The 21,058-nt window shown below is 42.5% G+C and overlaps 1 protein-coding gene across 2 annotated transcripts in view; it reads right to left on the reverse strand.

Moving 5' to 3' along the window:
* Liprin-alpha (PTPRF interacting protein alpha) overlaps nucleotides 1-21,058 on the reverse strand; it is a 79,920-nt gene that overhangs the window by 11,303 nt on the left and 47,559 nt on the right. For both annotated transcript variants that reach the window (XM_065452728.1, XM_065452727.1), the window contains 7 exons: nucleotides 19,781-19,889; nucleotides 17,984-18,065; nucleotides 12,341-12,541; nucleotides 12,027-12,202; nucleotides 8,081-8,178; nucleotides 7,346-7,521; nucleotides 153-221 (listed from right to left, as the gene is read on the reverse strand). In XM_065452728.1, the coding sequence (XP_065308800.1) occupies nucleotides 153-221; nucleotides 7,346-7,521; nucleotides 8,081-8,178; nucleotides 12,027-12,202; nucleotides 12,341-12,541; nucleotides 17,984-18,065; nucleotides 19,781-19,889 (911 nt within the window). The remainder of the gene's footprint in view (nucleotides 1-152; nucleotides 222-7,345; nucleotides 7,522-8,080; nucleotides 8,179-12,026; nucleotides 12,203-12,340; nucleotides 12,542-17,983; nucleotides 18,066-19,780; nucleotides 19,890-21,058) is intronic.

The raw sequence follows: 21,058 nt of genomic DNA on the forward strand, positions 1-21,058 counted from the left end.
TCGTTCATGATGTGTTAAGGAAATAAAAACAAATAATTGTACAATTCCCACGAGGCATTTTTTTTTCTTTGTTATACTCCATGTCTGGGCTAAGAATATAAAAAGCCAAAGACACGGCAATGTCAAACTGTGAAGAAAGAGAGTAGACTCACGTCATCTGGTCTCCTTTCGGTCCCCATGATAAGGAGGCTACTAAACTCGTGCTCAAGTAGCTGCCGTGCCTGCAAGAGTGGTTATATCAAAATCAGGTCACCAAATGGGGTAAATAAGTACGTAACGAGAATTCAGGAACTAAATTTAAACGTTCACAGCGAAACTGCCAAGCTAGTCACAATTATGGCTGGGTTGAATTAAGGATAGCAGTATCAGAACACGCACTTGCTGTAAATGGGAGCAAAATAAGGGATGCACGACACATGGCTGTCTTGCAGTAGGAAATGAATGAGAGAATTAGGGTCATCTGATAGAAAAGAATGCATAAGCAAACTAGGGTCCAAGTGAGGTTTGGCATGCTTTAATGCGAATATGACACAGTATCTACACAACTGTAAGACAAGCTTTTTCCTAGAATAGCCAGCCCGAGAAAATGTCTTGATATGCAGTCAACCATCAATCCCATAATACATAGGGCTTTTATGAAATTCCTCTCTTTAACAAAGTGCTTTTGATTAACGATGTAACAAAATGCTTGTGTTGAAAAAGCCTCTAAACAATGCAGTAAACTAACATCTAGCCTGACTTAACGAAGTTTTAGGGTGAAGTATGTGGGAATTCCCAGTTTCAATCCAGGTGATGGATGCCACTAATTTGTTAGAAGGTGTGCTGCTCACATGAAAGAACACAAGACGTGCTCAATGATCTCACTGTCTACGATAATGCATATATACAAGAAGAAAATAAAAGTTTTTTTTTGCTTAAATATAATTTTCTTCAAATAAGCGTTTTGAGTGTTCGCAATTTAATGACATTCTTCATTTAATTAAATAATGGTTGGGCCCTATCGGCTTTACTAAATTGAGGTTTAATTGTGTAACATGTATTCAGAACCGCGCTCTGAATATAGTGAGACAACTTTAAACCCCAACTTCTGCTTGCCAAGTGTATTAGTTAATTGCACACAATGGGAGCGACCACTCTGCAAGACGCACGGCTATTGATATGAACAAATTTCACTTGTTAGCTAGAATTTGATCCTGTATAGATTGTTTACTTTCATGTTTCAATTTTTAATTTTTGCCAATCCTTTCTACCTGCCTAGCAAGTTCAGCCATCAGGTGATGAATCGTGGAGAAGCCAACCTCTCAGTAAAAAGGGAGAGCACTTTTTTTTATAGTGGATTTGTGAAAAGTGGGGGCACAGCTCAAGTGCTCAAGTGAAAAGGAATTGGAGGAAATGGCATGGAGGGGCTCATAAACATGGAGTATGATGGAGAAGCTTATTTAGGGGTTTTATGTCGAATGAAACAATCCAACAAAATAATATGTGCCCATTTACTATAGTGAAACTCCACTATAATGAGGAAGGAGGGGAAGACAAAACTACTTTGTTAAAAATAATACAAAAGTTGTCCAACCTCACAGCTCACAGTGCCTGGTGTAGGAGGGGAAGTTATCACCAGGCAAGCAAGAGCCATTTCAAGAACCTAACACACACTGCCGAAGGACCACGAAAAGAAATAAGAAGAGAGTGCACATGTGTTAATTTATTCTTCCTTCATAAACAATTTATTTTTCTCGTTTGCAGTACATGTTGCACAGTCTGACTTTGAGGAGCTGTTGTACACCCACAGTCAACAGGCACATGGCAATCACTCGGCTTACTATCAACGTTTTATGAGCATGCTGGCAGAGCTCTGCAAGCTTCTCATTTTGTATGAGTCATTGCTGTGCATGAGTGGACGTTTCTAAAAGAACAACAACAACCAAAAAAAGATATCAATCTTTGCACAGGCATCCAGTCTCAATGCAAATGCAGTTGTTCACATTTTTAGCAACATGAACATTGGTCAAGTTTGTTCCCCCCCCACTGGCGACGTCGCCTGCTTGCCCAGTGGGAAAATGTGGCGTTCGCAGAAATGAAGGTTGCTCAAGCCACTGAGCCATTTACGCACAGAAAAAGTTTCCGGAAGCTACCAGGCTGAGTCGTAGCTTACTAGGAATGCAATGCACTGCTATTTATCAATAACCCAACAACTACATGGTCTTGCATGGATGCTTTCAATATCTATGACAATCTGCAGGTACTAATGATGAAATTTCAATGCAGTGTCATCGCTTTTCTGTTTTTGCCTTCTCTATGGCTTATCAAGTCATTGCTCACAACGAGCGGGACTAATTTTGTTTTCTATATGAATGTCTACTAAGCCAAATTTAGCTAGTATTTCTTTCTCTTTTATTGCTTTATTGCCACAAGTATGCAAAATAACTGCTGCCATCTTTGCTGTCTAGTTTCATGGGAAGGTGGGACCAGTCAAGCTGCCAATATGCAGCTTTTATCCTGCCATCCTCACCACTTAGATGCCCCAATGTAGAGATTTCATTCACAGAAAAGGCAGAGAGATTGACCTAAGCTGGTGCACATTAAAGTCAACAGGTCAACTTCTCTACTTATTTGGTAAATTTGTCTTGTTTCATTGTGTCATCAGAAACTGCTGCATATTTCGAACATATTGTGTCACCTATCTCAACAAAGAAACAATTGAACCTTATTATGGAGTTTTACGGGTGCCGAGACCATGCGGCTTGCTGTGGTGGGAGACTCCGGAAATTTCGACTACCTGGGGTTCTTTAACGTGCACCTAAATCTAAGTATGCGGGTGTTTTCGGATTTTGCCCCCAATGAAATGCGGCCGCCGTGGCCACAGACCTCGTGCTCAGCAGCTTAACACTATAGCCACTGAGCAACCACAGCAAGTAAATTATGGGACTGCACAAATTCTATGAGTTAGCCACATTTTCAAATTGACTATGATAGAGTTATCAAGATTTTTACTGTACCTACATTACATCTGACATCCGTTACAGCATATCATGTGGACTTCCATTAACCGAACTCTAGTTCATTCGACCTCGACCAAAGGTCCTGGCTGGCATCCATACATTTCTATGCTCCAGAACTTTTCTTTATTTCATTCCTGAAATTGGTCCTCGCTGGTTAACTCAAATTTGGCTGACCGGCATTCAGGCACCTGGCCCCTGTGGTGATGCCGATTGTAACCTCAATAGTAATTCTCACTGCTGCAGCGTCTGTCTCGGCTGTGCTAACGGACACTGAATGCATGAGATACAATGTCATCTCTTGCCAAAAACGCTGATTTTCATCAGACTTTCAACAGATTTCAAAGCGAAAACAGCAGTTCACAATCAATGATTAGCATTTACCTGATTCTATATACGAAATATGGAATTCTATACATGAAAAGAGAATTCATAACTGCCAGTCAGTCTCTTGAGTCTTTGCAGGAGTATGTTTATCTAGGTCAATTACTCACGGGGGACCCTGATCATGAGAAGAAAATTTACAAAAAAATAAAAATGGGTTGGAGTGCATACGGCAGGCATTACCAAGTTCTGAGTGGGAGCTTACCACTGATGTTAAAAAGAAAAGTGTACAATCATTGCATTCTACAGATGCTAACATATGGGGCAGAAACTTGGAGGTTGACAAAGGAGTGCAATAACATGTTAGGGACCGTGAAAAAAGCGACGAAACAAAAAATGTTAGATGTAACATTAAGAGACAGAAAGAGAGCAGTGTGGATCAGAGAGCTAACTTGGATAGCCGTTATTCTAATTGACATTAGTGAAAGAAATGGAGCTGGGCAGGCCATGCAATATGTAAGACATAAAATTGGAGGGCCATTAGAGTTACAGAATGGGTGCCAAGGTAAGGAAAGCACAGTCAAGGACAGCAGAAAATTAGGTGGATTGATGAAATTAGGAAATTTTCTGGTGCAAGTTGGAATCAGCTGACGTAAAACAGGGATAATTAGAGATCACAGGGAGAGACTTTCGTCCTGCAATGGACATAAAGGAAAGTTGAAGATGATGATGAATATGAAATACGAAACTGCATTCATGGCATTAACTACAGCCTACCACCAGAGCCAGTTCCGCCGCCAGTCATGTAAAGACGGTGGTAAAATTAGTAAGATGGTGACATGTGCTCCCTTTAAGCTTTCATTACAAAGTCTAATTTAAAAAATAAATAATTTAACATGCTAAACTAACAGCAGTAGGGTCAAATGACATGTTTCCAGCACTCCAGAGGCTTGCACATGTCACAGGACAAAGAGGTGAAGTGGTTAGTCTAGGCGTGGGCCACCATCCTATTTGCAATTGCAGTAGAAAGGTTTTAGAAGGTCGAAATATCTGACGCAATGAACTGTGAGGAGAACATGTTCTGGTTTTTAGATAATTATAAAGAGCTGTCTAAGACTGCCGGCGATAAACAGTAAGTGCAAATAAGTTTCCTTTCTGTGAAGTTAAACTGTACAAGTTTCATGTGATTTCCTATTGGCGAAATCTGAGGCATGCTACTTCTACCTTAATTTTTTTTATATAATCAGATGCACATTATGTTTGGGTGCACACTGTTTTCTGCTACAAATCCACAAAACCTGGGTCCAAATTAGATATGGGGGTGTTGAAATTGTGTAAATACAGTTAAACCTCAATATAACGAACTACAATACAGTTGAATCCACTTATAACGATACCAGTTTTAACAATATATAGGTTATAACAATGAGAAGCTGCTGCACCGTCAACTTTTGCATGTTTTTTGTGGTGAAATAACCCGCACACTACAATGCCCAAATGCCGCATTATCGCTATAATGATGAAGTCTGGCTGCTGGGTGTCTGTGCCAAAAGGTAGTGAAATGCAAAATCCTTGAAAAGAAAAAAAAAAGAAAACGAATTTGAGCTACTGAACGACGGCCCTGACAGCCGCCCTGCACTCATTTTCTGGCCTTCTCTGCACACCTCTATCCTGTCGCCCTTCCACCCCTCCAAACACGAATGGACCGCGCCAGCTCTGCTACTCCCAGATTGCTCACTGGCTCCTCATTCAGCACAGTTCTGCAAATAGCTTAATTACTCGCATTTGTCTTTACTGGTTGTGTCGAAATCGTTCCTGTCCGCATGGTTTCCCAGCCTCGTTTGACTCACCGCTGAAACGGAAGATGGCTGATCTGCCCGCTGATCATTGGCAATGCACGACGTTGCCGGTGAAAAGAAAGTGCACGGCTATAGATTTGGAAACTAAGTGCATCTAACTGATGAGGGGATTGCCGCTAACGTGCTTGGATTGGATACCGATGGCGACAACGGCAGCAATGATGCGGTAGGGCAGGCTGCCTCAACATTTTCCTCACAGGAAGTCTAGCAACTGATTCAGTCCCTCTGGTGCTTTGTTTTCGCGAGGAAGCTTCCGCTACACTACGTGGAGCACTTGGATGCCTTGGAGAAGGATGATTGCAAGCTTCGCGTAAAGCAAGCAAGGCTGACAGACATAGGGTCTTCTCGTGCAAGCCAGTGAGAAGTATGCGGCGAGATGCCTGTGGCGATCTTGTCTCAGCGTTTCTTCTGTATTTCTCAGGCTGACAGGCTGCCATGGCAGCCTTCTCGCAATTTTTAAAAGGCCCCTTTTGGAGCCACTAAAGCAGTGCCTCGGCGGTGCTTGCATATCACTTGCCACCCGTGACCTCTCTTTGCAGTTGTTTGAGCAGTGACATTCTTTAACACCGACAGCCGCAGCTAGTTAAATGCGATCGGAGCACCAAGGAAGCAGTTAAATGAGTGAACACAATCAGCAGCCGGATGTAGGAAGGTGGTGGAGAGGGGCACTAGCCTCTATATGCCATTATGCCATTATAGTTTCACAACAGCTCTGCCGTCCCCCTATTTTGATTTTTTCATGTAACCTGGTTATGAAAATTATCGGTTACAACCATGGAATTTTCATGGCACTTGAATATTGTTATAAGTGGGTTCAAGTGCATAATTAAGATCTCAATATAACTAAGTATTCAACTTTTAATAACATCTTGTCCATAGAACACCATGTATTTAGAACCTCAGCAAAACGAAGTGTGTTTGTATGCTACTTCAATATATAACCAACTTTCACTACCACCGCAAATGAATGAAAAGACAATAAATGGAAACTTCCATGGATGCAGGTGGCCAAAATGATTGAATTACAAGCGGCTGCTAGCAAATGCACCTCAAATTGCGCACCTCACGACAAGTGCAACCACAGAAGCAAAGCTGCATCATGTTTCACATAAAGTCCAACTGCAATAAGATCCCATCGCACACTTTGCACTGTCTGCTTTAGGTGTGAGGGTGAGACAAGAAAGATGGGGACTTCATGAGTGATGCCTTCCTGGACGAGCAAAGGGAAAGAGAGGAAGGGGAGCGAGCTCGCAGTACGTGATCAAACGCTTGCGAAGTGGGAGGGAGGGGAGGGGGAGTGTGTTGGTGTGTGGCTGTAAGCGCAGCTGAGTGCATACGCAGCTGTGCACTATGCTTTAGAGGTGATCTGTGGCATGTGTAAAGAGTGGGCGCGCCGAGACCCGTGGCACCATGTAAGCTGTCTTCCCACCTGTTTACTATTGGAGGTTACATAATCTCGAGTTTCGATGACCCATTGGAGCGAGAGGCAGATGAAACATTAGCTCCTGACAACGGCGCTTCTCCCGATAGTGTCGTCCTAGTGCGGGCGACACTATAAGTCGTGGGGGTGGAGTACACACGAAAGCATGGTAGGCTTTGCTAAATTATACCGCGGGTGTGATGATATCGTCAACATACCATGGCATGAAACCCTATCATTCATCGCCGACTCTCAAATTTATCAAACTGCTTTTATCAAATTTTATCAAAAAAAGCAAATTTATCAAATTTGCTTTTTCCGATTGCCCGATAACTCGGAAAATTCTGCAGCCCCTTTCTGTGTAAGAAAAATTTATCGGCAACTGTACTTATTTGCACAAAAGGTTTACTTTCTACACAACAAAATTCTTTATAATGAAGCAAATTTCTGATTTTACCGACTTCGTTATATCGACGTTTAACTGTGCTAACAAAAAAAACAATGATACGTTTGGATGCTTTTTTGCCTCTTTTTTAATTCAACCCCCTGGATAATTATATCAATTCCATTGGTCCCATCCAGATAAAATTAACAAAAGTTGACTGCATTCATTATATGGTGATATCAGTGAAAGGCACTTCCAAGTTTACTTCATTATATCCAATAATTCATTATATCCCGGTTCGTTTGCTAAGGTTTAACTACTTTAATTTAGTAAGTATGTGAGGCTTTGCCGCTGCTCCCACCTGAATGTTTTGTGTAGGTATCTGCAGAGCCAGGCCCAATGCGGAGTGGTCGAAAGTGTCGTCGAGGGCGATGAGCCCTCCATGCACCCCTGACTCGAGCAGATTGTTGGAGTACTCGCGCAGCCCTACACTGTTCACCCACTTGATCACCCGCTCATTGGACCACACCACCACATCTGCACAACAGAAAGATACAACAGGAGAAGAATATCAGCACACTGACAGCCCGGGTAAAAATTGAAGCCTACTCGTGCTGAAACATAAACCAACAACAACAACAACAAACACACGCACCATTTGTGACCTGTTTGATGTTTGCTTTCTAAATGTTTACACCTACTGAACGATAAAGTTTTTGAGTGTTAAAGACACCAAAATGCGATTGGGAAATTAAGCACAAGGTGAAGTGCACCTATTCACAATTGTACGGCCTTCCTTGCCTATAATTCTGAAAAGCTTAACCAAATTGTACCAGCAGCCTTGCCCCGGGCGATAATGAGCTAACACACTGGCAACAGCCAACTCAATGTCTCCAGTGAACTCTTTAACTTTGCGTCTTTAAAACCCCAAATATGCATCTTCACCAATGTTGCATTTTGTTTCGGGCTATATGACATTTAATTTCTCCACCTGGGAATCCTTTACCAGGTTACTATATGCACAAAAGCGTTAGCCAATGAAACATACTTGGCAATAACACTGACCAAGTATTGAGCACATGCATAAGCAACTTGCCTTTTGTTTCATTATCACTGTTTTTCCTCCTTTCTGCTAGCTCTTGTTTGTCATAGTTGACTCGCTTGAGACAGCTCACGCCGCATTGAAGACTTGTTCTGCAAGTAGCAAATATATGTGAGAAGTTACTGGTTTTTCTAAAGCCAGAAAAGCTTCCTGGCCTTGACTGCTTTGATAAAGTACAGCAGAAACCCGTTGATACATGTTTAAAGGACCAAAGAAAAAAAAGAAAGCATGAGTCAGAAAAACGTAACATCTATCTGATAACACTTGAGGCAGCACTACAAATAAGGCAAAACTTATTTGTATTGAAAGTAATAAGACAGCGTCTGTGAATGTGGGTCTGTAGTGACACCATGTGTCTGTGTCCACTTTGTCTTCCCTTTCCATGTCGTGAGCTATGTTGATATCGGCAACCAGCAAAGATCTCAACATGGCAATGGTCATTCTGACATGCCACATGACAGGTGCGGCGAAGTTATGGTCTACAAAGGTGATAAGCGACAATCACGATACGCGTAGCCAACAGACGAAGTCACATTGGAGATGTACCGTCACTGAGAAGGACAATGCAACATACAGGAAGCTAATGCACATGAGCCTGTTGGAACTAAACAGTATTGGCATTATACAGTGCTAAGATCCTGGAAAACATAACCAAGATGAAACTTATCAACAACATTGTTCTGTAGTTAATTGCGAGAGTTTTCGCTACACAACAATGAACAAGGCCACAACAAGGAAATGGGATATACTACAGGATGTTTTTTTTAACTGCACCAAATTTTAAAAAAAGCCTGTGACAGATCACACAATTTTAACCCCTAAACTAAATGAACTAAGTTACTCGATGAGGCAGATATTAGTTCCACGAGCAAACAAATGCGGAATTGACTAGTTAAATAAATTTTACAAATTAAGTTCTTTTTGTTATTAATTTACAGCACATACTGAAATCTAGGAATTGTAGCTAGTCAGTTTTCAAGGCATATCGACTTGGGAATAAGTTCTGAAGATAGCAACAGTTTAGAGATTTGCACGGTCAAACTTGTGGAAAAAATGCACTGTTGCGGCACTTAACTGAAAAAAAAAAAAAAACGCCCAAGCACTTTGTAGAGATGGTTAACGAGTGAAGCTGAAACCTGCGGCCCCGGTTTTTATCACTGGGTTTATCCTGACAGTTCATTAAACGATGACTTGGTAGGCTGCCGGATCCTCGGTATGCAGTTGCTGCTTGCGCTCGGCTGCAAGAGCCTGTTCTTGTACCCGGGCTGCAGCATTGGCACAGCGTAGATGAGCTCATTCCCGATTCTGCTCGCGGCATTGCTGCTGAAAAGCTGCCTGCTCCTCAGGAGTATGTATGATGCGTTTCCTACCTATTTCGGAGCCGGAAAGAAACTGCTGTGTGTACGCTTGGCTGCAACGGAGAGCAATGACGTCACTACTGACACAGTCAATTCAGCACCTCTCTTCTCTCTTTTTTTTTGTTCACGCATGCACATGGGGTTGTGCCAGAGGAGTTTTCAATGTACAGGTGACAGACGGACGAATCGGCCAGCCATTTTCAGCTTCGCTGTAAAAACAAAACACTGTTTTATGCATTGAAGCAAGAAAGTAAATGGAACACCAATGCATTTCGTCAGATACTTTGAAAATTAATATTTCGAAACTGGTGTATTCCTAAGACTTTGTTTGAAGTGGGTTTGCCTTGTAAACTCAACAGCTACAATTTGTAAATTGCAATATGCACTGTGAAGTAACTATATAAAAAGTTCATTTGCATAATTATGTTAATCGTTCAATTAAACATTGATTTATTGTTCAAGTATTGCGCTCCACTTCATTGACTAATTTAGCTCAACAGTTAGAATTGTGCTACCTGCCACTGGCAATTTAAAAATATTGGTGCAGCTGAAAAGAAGAAAAAGAAGAAGAAGAAAAGCGCTTTGTATAGCTGACTGTCACACTTTTTCGTAGTAAATGAGAAAGTTCATTATCTGGAGCTACCAAAGGTACCTTAGATGCAACATTCCCTACTTTATGTGCGCACTAGGCATTGCGCACTGAAAACAGCATCTTGACACAAACTGCTTCATTACATATTAGCAAATAATTTCCATGACGATCTGCAAGGTCAAGGGAGTTTTACAACAAGAAAAATTGCCATCTACCTGACTTTAGTGCAATGTTACAGCCAGGCTGCACCACACTGTTTAAACAACATTCATCGTCCCTCAACCATGGTGAGTGGATCAAACAGTTACTCACTACTACATTTGGCTGTGACAGTGAACTTGCACAAGTTTTAAAGGAGCCTTGAAACACTTCTCTGATTAATCATAGAATGGCCTCAGTATTAAAGAATGTCGCCTCACAAATATCCTGTCACAAATTTTTTTGGGAATCCTTCAAGTATAAGCGGAGTAAAAGGTAGTTATCGCACCATTGTTGCAACTTTCTCTCTCCGTTAGTCTCCACTAGCGTGCTGGAAGCTACACAGGGGGGATGGCAAGAGAGTGAGACCTGACTCAAAAGTTATACATTTTTTTTTTTTCCTCTCTATGATACTACTTCAGGTTCAGTCATGAGCGACACTCTCTCGATAGGAGATGGGGATCTCGAGCTGCCTCGCATTACCAAGCCCTGGAGTCATGTCAGAGCGTGCAGCTTTCAGAGCATCTTACCGGCCAGAGGGCTCGTTGCACCCCCCTGTGACAGCTGCAGTATCTATGCTACGCAGTTCACCGGTGTGATCTACGAAGTCATGCCCAGCGAATGCAGCTAAGTGCAACTGTCGTGTGTAGACCGGAGGTGCAAAGATTAAATACTTTTTTAATCTTTCAGAGTGCAGTTCTTAGGCGCCTGTTCCTGTGTTGAACGTTTGCGACGAAGGATGAAGAAGCAAATGCAGAGCGCAGCAGGAGATGAAAGACAGCGATAGCAAAGAAAGTGTGAGGAGGAAAGCAGAGGAGGAGGGTATGGTGAAAGCATGAGAAGAAAAGTGCAATGCCGCACAAGACGTGTTTTGCAACGACGATCGCTACGAGATGGCACTAAAGTAGCATGTATTGCCTGTTCACCAATGATGCCATTAACAAGACATGCAGTGAGCGTGTCAGCCGATACCATATATGGAAACAAAGCGCTGAATGCACGGAGGTCTGTCGGAATTGGCTGCTGTGAATTTTGCCCACATATCACCCATGCACTGTCACTCACAATCTCTCGATTGGTGAGTCAGTCGTGCCACAGTTCGCTCCGTTTGCAAGGTGCTGCACGAGACAGATTGTCTGTGACAGCAAATATATTGCGAAACGGATACACATATACATCTGCTCTAAAGTTTCAAGTGAATATTATAGCCGTAGGTGAATTTTTTGAGATTCCAGACATATACATTTTGCATTTATTTAACTCAAGATTAGCACTAATACTATTGCTGAGGATGTTCTTGTGATCACAAATCCGCCAATACCTGTTGGGGCTGCTTAACTGCTTGTGTCGCAGCTGTGCTGATGACATAGCAAAAGGAGAGTGCAATCAATATTTGACTGTTTTTGACATAAGACTGTGAATTCCCAGCTGCATGCAGTGCTATAATATTTGGCTCACATGTTCACAAGAGCCTCATCTACAGATAAGCAACATTTTCTTACTATATTCAAAAAGTGTTTCAGGGCACCCATAATGTCCGGCGTGGGCACACTGACATGGGGCAACAAATGTAATGAACATGCATGTCTATTCTGCATGGGTGTTTCTACTGAAGGCAGCCAAAAAACACATGTAAAGGGCAATTATTTTATTATTGTTATTTACTTAAAGTGCAACCTGAATTTATTTTGTTAAATAGACATGCTTGTGAAAATGGCGGAGGAAAGCAGGGGGTGAATTATACATGGCCAATTGTAAGGTGCAACTTTGGAAAACCCCAACATAGCCGCACCTGTGCAGGTTGTCAACCATCTTTAGGTGCACCCGAAGGTCTTTCTTGGAGAGGTGGCTAAGCATGCGGGCGTCCACCAGGCACTCCATGAAGGTGGACCGGTACTGGGGCAGCCCCAGGCTGGGCAGCCATTCGTTGCCGATCCACTCGTGGTTCATTTCTCCAAATGCCAGGCTCTGCACAAAGCATGGCCAACACACATTAAAGAAACGGGGACACTGGAAAACAATATGCAACAAGCGACAACAAGAGAATTCAGGGTAGGGGAGAGAAATCTAGTAATAATGTTACTTACAGCAGAGAAGGAGGCTTACCGTGCGAGCAGGCTTTGCAGCCGAGGGGCTGGTAAGGGCAACCATCTCCTGAATGGCAAGGCGCAACTTGAGCCGGTGAAGTGGGTTGCTGATGCCAATCTCGCGTTGAATCTCGGTGTCTGACAACGCTGACATGATGGCCCCACTCTTCACATTTGCACGGCATGCCGCCACATACCATGCTGGCATGCCCACCCAAAGCTGCATAGTGTGTAGAGAAGATTTTGACATCTTACTACTACAGGCAAACCCAATTTAAGCTGAAACCAGTAAAGCTGCGAGCATACTATGTAAGAAGAAGCACAATTGCACTAAATAAAAATTGCTACGGTTGTTGACAGATATAGAACTTCAGGCAGTATCATGGAGCACTGGTACTTTGCTTTCCTACATAAACTAGACACATGTGGCTTTCCAGTACTGTGAATTAGCAGGCCTCCGAGTCTAAACAATGTACTTCTACTGGCAGTCAGCAAGCAGTGCAATCCTGCAAAGACATGCTACATGTAACTTCCCCGCATAATCCCTTATCAATGTGTTGTTAAACTCTCTCCCACTTTAGGTGGTCTGCTGAATACCTGATCCCAAGCATAATAGCCACTGTGAGGAGCATATTGTTTGCTATCTGGCACGATATTCATAAGGCTAGTAAATAGCGGTGTGTGAACATTAGAACATACAAATAAGAATAGTGAATGTTCGAATAATTCAATTCGCAAATATCTACTATTAAGTTTTTTTTAATATTCTGGATATTCGGTGACACACAGTGTTCAAGAGCGTGCTATCTCTGCCAGTACAAAGTTCGTCCAGGTCCATGGGACTGACCAAAGCAATTAATGAGGGGTGTGTGAATACAGAATAGTAGACTGCGAATTGAACAGCAATTCGAATCAAGAAAAAAAAAGGTAAATTTCGGATATTAGAAAAATTTACCTTTTTCACAAAGTTCACAAAATTTTCACAAAACTTTCACAAAGTTCAATGCTTACAAATTTTGGGCAAGAACCACAGTGCTTCACATGCTCATGAGTTTCCTAGCATTGCATAACAAGAATGTAGCAAGCTACCAGTAAATTATGTTGTACAGCACGGTCCACTCTTATTCAACAAAACATCAAATTAGTGTGCCAGCTCAGTTCAAGTATATGAAGGTCTGGAAATTACCTATAATGAAGTGTGCTTGTGTGCGATTTCAATATAGCGAAATTTCACTGCCACCACATATACAGAGAAAATAAACGGAAACTTCTGCAGACACAGATGGTCAAAGGATTGAATTACAAGCGACTCTTCGCAAACGCACCTCTCAAATTGCCTGCAACGCGAGAAGAGCCACCGCCAAAGTGGAGCCGTATCACATTCTCTATAAAGTCTAACTGGGATAAGATCCTATCGCACTCGCGCGCTGTGTGCTTTGGGTGCTAGTTAAAGCTTGCGAGGGTGAGACAAGAAAGATCGTGACGCAAGTGCCACCTTCTCAAACGAACAAAGGGAAAGAGGGAAGGGGAGCGAGGAGCTCGCGGTAACGCGATCAAGCGTGCACAGGGGGCAAAGTGGGGGACACGGCAGAGGGGGCATGGCGCACATCACGGTTTCTGGTGCACGGCTGAGCGCATACGCAGCCGTGCACCCTGCTTTAGAGGTAATCTGCCACATGTGCAAACAGTAGGGCGTGGCGAAATGGCATGCCATCATGTAAGCCATCTTCCCGTGCGTTTTGTATTGAGGGTTGCGTAATCCCGAGTTTCGGTGACCCGTTGGAGCGAGAGGCAGACAAAGCATTCGGTTTCCACTGCCAGAATTTCTCATGATAGTGTTGCCCGCACTGGGATAACGCTATCAGCCGTTTGGGCGGATTCCGCATGAAAACGTGCCTGACTTTGCTAAATTCCTACTGCTGATGTGAAGATATCATCGACGTGGCATGAAACCGTATCACTCGTTGCTGACTCCCGAATTCATAAAAAAAAAAACATTGTTTTGTCATTTAAATTTGCTTTTTTTTAATTGTCCGATAATTTCGAAAATTCTGCAGTCCCTTTCCGTGTAATAAACATAGACTGGCGACTGTACCTACTTCAATGAAAGGTTGAATTTCAATACAACGAAATTTCCATATAACGAAGAAAATTGCCGGTTTTACCGGCTTTGGTATATTGAGGTTTAACTGTACTAATAAGGTTATCAGTTTAATAGTGGCTCTGTGTTTTGCGGCAATCTTTTATTTACTGCATAGAAAGTTTCACTTTCCAGTTTTTTTCCAAACTAAAGAAGGGCTATCCCAGTTTACAACAGGCGGGTTGTAAACTGGGATGGTGGCCACGGCCACTGGGACTGGCCACGGCCACTAGGTGGCCGTGGCCAGTTTTTGGCCAGTTTTTGTACTGTTTTTGGATGAGCACGAGCCTATGAAAAATCCCAACCAACTAGAGGCTAGCAGCTTTGCTGTAAAAGCAACACATATGAAAAGCACAAGGAAATGTGTAAAGATAGGGTCAATTAGCAACCTGAAGGCATGCAGATTGTATAAAATATGGGTGTTCATGCATGTGCATACATATAGTTCAGAGCTTTCTGCCCATATACAAGCTTGAGCAAACATAAACTTGGCACGCGTGCTTGTGGTATAGTTGCTGGCTGGTTGCCAGATGAACGCAACGCTGCTTCAATTGCCGTCAGTCTAACCCATATGTGTTAACTTGTCATGGGCCCCGAATCGAGAAACTACAAGAGGCAGTGAATGATGCCTAATCCGACAACAAAAAGGCTTCCACTCTTTACTGTCAGTAACAACTGTGGTCAACCCATGCTGTGACTATGACCGCACGAATCCGTGTCAAGTCACATGATGGGCTGTACCCACTTTTGTATGTCCTGCAGACTGGCTTTAAAGAGCTGATCATCACTCACAGAAACCACCTGCCATAACAATAGAAAAACACATCTGCTGCCTGGAAGAAATCTGGAAAGCAAAACTTCCTAAGCAATCGAAGATTGCCATATCAAGCACAGTATGGCCCACTATTAAACTGAAAATAACACCGGCATTCAGAACAACATAACTTCATTATTTCTTCAGCTGCAGACTGAAAAGAAGCACTTGATTCTATTCAACAGACATTCTGTCATTAAAAAAAATATTTCTAGACCTTTCTTGTTACCAGCGCTGGAGTACTAATTCAGCATCCCCTTCAATAAGGGTAGACCATACTTGGTAGCTAGCAACATTCTTTAATGCGAATCCTGAGCATGTGCCATATATTCATGCATAAAGTTTGTAAGCATAAAGTTGTGTTAAATTTTCTGATACAGTCGTTGACAAATAATTTGGACATACTTGATTATTCCGACAGCTCCGTGGCACTGCCACTAGTACCCTAGACATAATGTATAACGACAACTCACCACTTCTCTTATCGTCATCATCCATCCCAGTACTTTCACTCCCCTTCCCTCTTCCCCAGTGCAGAGTAGCAGACTAGAACGCACTAGCTCAGGTCGACCTCTGTCTTTCCGGTCAATAAATTCTATATATATAACGACAACTGAAATTTCGGACACCTTACAGCCCGCTATGCAATATAGTAATTTGGCCTTCGATTGGACGGCCGTCTGCTAATTTGGCCACCAATTTGAGCAGAAATAGCGATATTTTCATTCTGATACGTCCCCGACATGGTTGTTGGCCATCACAGAATGACACTAAGTGCACTTGCTCGAAGTGACACTAAATTTACCTGTATGACAGGGGTTCAGTCCATGTTTGTTACAATTGATCTGCATACAAGATGCTTTTGGTTATAACAGACTATTCTTATCACTTAGTCTTGTCTGCCTATATTACCAATGCGACAAATTCTGCTTTTAATGGAGCCACTGTAATGGATTATCCTCTACAACTGCCAATTCTTTAAGCATACTTTCTCTAGACTGTGTAAATACAACATACTTTGCTGCTGTGATGCATACGCGCAGCAGTGTACTGCACGCAACTAGTGCATGCGGCTGTGCAATGCAAGCAACTATTTCCGGCAGCTTGTGGAATTTGAAAAAAATGTGCTTCTTATTAAAGGAATGAACACACTAGTGGAAAGCTTCCCGCAACAGTGTGTCACACAGCACCCTGCTGGCGGTAAGTTTTCGTGTCAACTACTTAGGCGATGCTAGAAGGGAAACTTGGGTGAGCTGGTGGCGATTCATGTTTTGGAAAATAACAGTGCTAAATGGACCAGAAATTAGGCAAAGTGTCAGTGTCGTGTTTTTCTTTCCCTAAGTCCTTGTCCGTTTAGTGCTGTTACTTTCCAAAACCCCGTAAGTGTCCACCACTGTCGGGTCAGTGCTAAGCAAGTGCCAAGGGTGCCTCTAGGCCTAACCAGTTTTGAAGTGAAGCTGTAGCATACAGTGCTTCAAAAACAACTCCCGACAATGGCAAAACCCATCGTTTTGAAAACAGTTACTTTCTCATCACATCGATTCGCAAAAAAAAAAGAAAGATAGGCTGCTATTTACCGCGTCGAGACTACGAGGCAGGTGATACAGTCGAACAAATGCGGGGAGCAAACGCTTCCTCTGCCTCTCGCTTCAATGCGTCTCTGAAACTCAAAATTATGCAACATGCAAACTCCAGTACTAAATGCGCAGGAAGACAGCGCATATGATGCAACCATCTCAGCATGGCCCCTCTTTGCACACGTGGCAGATGACCTCTAAAACAGGGAGCACAGGCCGCGGTTTAGCTTAGCTGCCACGAAGCTAGAAAAGGAGAGGCACGCCAACCTGACCCCACTTCCTACACCTGGCTACTCTAGCTACTCTCCTGTGCGCTTGATCGCATTTCCACAAGCTCGCTGCCCTCCCTCCTTTCCCTTTTCTCACGCAGAAAGACTGAGCCACAATCTTCCTCAGATCACCCTCGCACGCTTTTGCTCACACCCAAAGAATATAGGGTGCAAAGCGCCATAGGCTCTTATCGCACTTGGACTTTAAACAGAACATGATGCTGCTCCACTTCTGAGGTGGTTGCTCTTGGTCACATGGCGCTCAATTTGAGAGGTACTTTCGCAAGCAGCTGCTTGCAATTCAACCATTTGACCATCTGCTGTAAGCATTACCACAGTGTGGTGTAAGGAGCATCGACTGTATTAGAATGTTGTATATCACAAAAGTAAAAAAAAAATAATCTGGGTCTCACTGTAGTTACTTTTGAAGCCTTAATTCTCATGAATCGATAAGCTATACAAGTAAGGCAAATCAAATTAATTTTCAAAATGTAACATTTAGTTCATACTATTCAGTATCTCACATGGTTAAGCAAAACTCAAGCCCATGATGGACAAAAAGATCTGAGACCAGCCTCGAGACTTGACAAATCCACAACTGCGAACAGCATTTTTCCTGGCAGTGCCATAATAAGTATGATGCTTTGAGGCCGTATACCTTTGGCTCAACATACAATTAGGCCTTGTAACAAGTGCACCACAGCAAGTAAATTAAGTAAGCTAATCCGATCCCTGCATTTGTTTGCTACTCAATGTGATAATCGAACTGGTGGCGACACATCAAGAGACATCTGTACACTTGCCACGTTGGCCTCCAAGTAAAAAAACCCAAGTAAAAAGGACCCGAGAAGTGGGCGCTTACCTCAAGCCAAGCGACAATAGTGGGCCCATTCCATAATGCAAATGGGGTGCCTGCTTTCATTGCCTCTGCCAATAGCTCGTGCCTGTAAAGAAAGCCAACGTATAAACAATCTGCGCACAAGTGCGACAATCTCTTTGCCCAAAACTAAGACCAGAATAGTCTCACAGGTTCATGCACAGTTGGCGTCAAAAGTTTATGAACAGTGGGGAAGAGAAAAAGCTGAATATTTCCACAGCCTGGCATACAGATTTTAAGCCTGTACTAGTATATGTGAAACACATAGTGTTGTACTTTAGCTTAATGTTCGACGAAAACTCATCAGGTGAGGGCAGTACATTGTCAAACTTCAATTTCCTTTTGAACATTAGATGAATGCCAGTTTATTTGACTATAGTGTTGTACTGTTTTACTGCATAAAATTACAAACTGTTCAAAAATCCAACTGTTTTCTCAGATACTGCGGTCCATAAGATTTTAATGCCAACTGCACAGCAAAATCCCACTGAAATTTAACCACTTGCATTTTTCTCGCAGTTTTCTTGCCTTACTAGAACACCAGCATGAAGATCCAATCTAGCAAATTCATGCTTTTATACGTCACCATTCCATAAATTTGTGCATTCTAATTTGCATTCCGGATGAGACAGTGACAATACAGCGGTGTCAAAAGGCAATACTACAGAACTTGCAGTATGTACAAAAATACCTTCTTATGAGAGCACACATTTACACATGTGCAAGCTTTCTAAGGATGTGCCAATCATGGCTGCCGCGAGAAATCAGCTACTCAAGGCATTAAAATTGACATCACTGTTGCCTTCAGCAAGTTGGTATCATACCACATGTGCATGAAAGCCAGAAGCATGTGCCAGTTAGCAATGATAGATGCCAATAATGCCAGCTTGTGATATATTTTCAAGGTTCTAACTGATAAACTTGATGAAATAAATTATTTACAAATTAAACTGCAAACATTATTTTGATGGCTTTCTAGGTCTTACATTTTACCTCTTGCACTATCTTTCTGCATCCCTGCAAAAAGTCTGTCATCAAGGTTTGACTGTACAAAACAGAAGTGCATCTTTGTTGCCTCTAGAATAAAATGCATAATGACACACTTGTAAAAAAAAAAAAAGGCAATTTTACAGACTTAATAAAAAAAGAAAACTTTAAAATCTACTGACAAGACCAAATTTTAGGACAGTGATTAAGAGCAAAAAGCAAAGTTGCATTAGAAGATTACACTTTTTACAAATTACAGATTACAAATCACGTTAACCAAGACAGAGGTTCAGCATATGAGAAAGAGAGAGGAAAGTACACGGTGGCTGGCAAGGCCATAATTGAATTCCTAGAGCAGCTATCTGTGATGTTACAGAACGTGCCAAAAGCTGGCCAAAGTTGGCTCATTTCAGGCTACCAGGCATCTTATTAAATGATGCATTGTAACATAAAATATTTACTTTTTTTTCATATAGCCACTTAAATTTTACTCATTTTTAGTACTTCATGCAGAAAACAAAATCTAGATTTGCAAGGATTTGCAATGAGTGCGATGTTGAACAATGAAGTTGTCAATGTCAGAGCTGAGGCACAAGGAAAATTCAGCAGCCAAATATAGCTTTGTGTGCTAAAATATTGAGATTTTATTGCCAAATGATTGCTGAGACAGCCACAAAAGAGTAATAACACAGCTTCTCAGCCTGACTTAGTGTTTTTTTTCCTTCAGCAATCCTATATGGCAAACCAAGAAAATGTTCATGGGAAATAGTGAAAGACAGCACAAGAGAAACCCACTTTTTCTTTGTACGCCGATCCACCTCAGTCTTTGGCCCCAATGTTCCTCCCGCCAGAGAGAGGGTTCCTGTGTCACTCCCACAAATATCACTGTCCATATAGATGCCCCCTGCAAGGTGAGATAAGAACAGGCTTGTCAGAGCTGGCAAAGCAGTGCACTTAGAGCAAGGAAGGCACTTTAGATGATAAAGTCAGCGGAAGCATGACAGGTGCAATCAAGGTGACACTAAGACCTGATTCATATAACTGTCATCCACCTCGTCACCATCACTAAGACAGCACCAGCGTCCATCAGGAGAGAGCGTTTCCTAGCAGGTTATTCCTCAATAAGGGAATGTCGGCGATGCTGATTAATGCTCTTAACCTCGTTAGCAACCAATTTTTTTTAAAAGAAACTGCCGAGGAAATGCTCTGTCCTGACAGACGCTGATGTCGTGACAGCGACAGAAAGGGGCAAATGACAGCTTTATGAATCAGGCCTATGCCTTGTGGCTTAGGAGAAACAAAGCCACAAAGCATAAAAGACACACTGCTTAGGTTTATGCTCATTGTGTACACTGGTGACTTCCTAAAATGATATACGCTAAGGTTGACATTATTCTGGATTCCATTACAGTTGGAACAGTGGAATGAGTGGCGATTATATGAAAGGGTATACAAAATGCATGAATGCATAAAGTATGTCTGTCTATACTACACATGAATGTAGACCTTATGATGAAGTGCTTCCTTTCAGCATCATAAACATATAGGTTTTATTCCACGTGATGCATTGGCCTCGAGATCAAGTGGAGTTGCTGCTTGGCAGACGCTGGCTGAGCCACGCAAGGTGTGGACTGCACCTCGTGTCTGCTAACCGCTATGTGTTTACATGTGCATCTACAACATACGTGTCCTCTAAACACTGTCTGTTTTGGGGTTTTAGAACAGTTCAAAAATGTTGGTCTGCATATTTTGACCATGCACAGAAGCATTCAGCATTGCAGGTCAAAGGGCATAAAACAGCATCACCAGGGCAAGCCCTCTCTCCATGGCACCCCAACCTGTTGGATAGGAATACCTGCTGCAACCAGTGAGTGACTCTGTTTGCCTGACTATCCCAGACAACGAGGCAAGCCTATTTATCACTCATTACAGAGTGTACTCCCCTCTGCAAGTGCTCCTTATTGCTTGTAGCAATAACCTTTGTTAGAGCTGACACCGCTAGTTGCCTAATTCGTTTGAACCTGACGTAGTTGCAACTACACGCGCTACGAGTTGGGGAGTACCACCAAATCA

Source organism: Dermacentor albipictus, chromosome 3, assembly GCF_038994185.2.
Source record: "Dermacentor albipictus isolate Rhodes 1998 colony chromosome 3, USDA_Dalb.pri_finalv2, whole genome shotgun sequence".
NCBI classification, from domain to species: Eukaryota; Metazoa; Arthropoda; class Arachnida; order Ixodida; family Ixodidae; genus Dermacentor; species Dermacentor albipictus.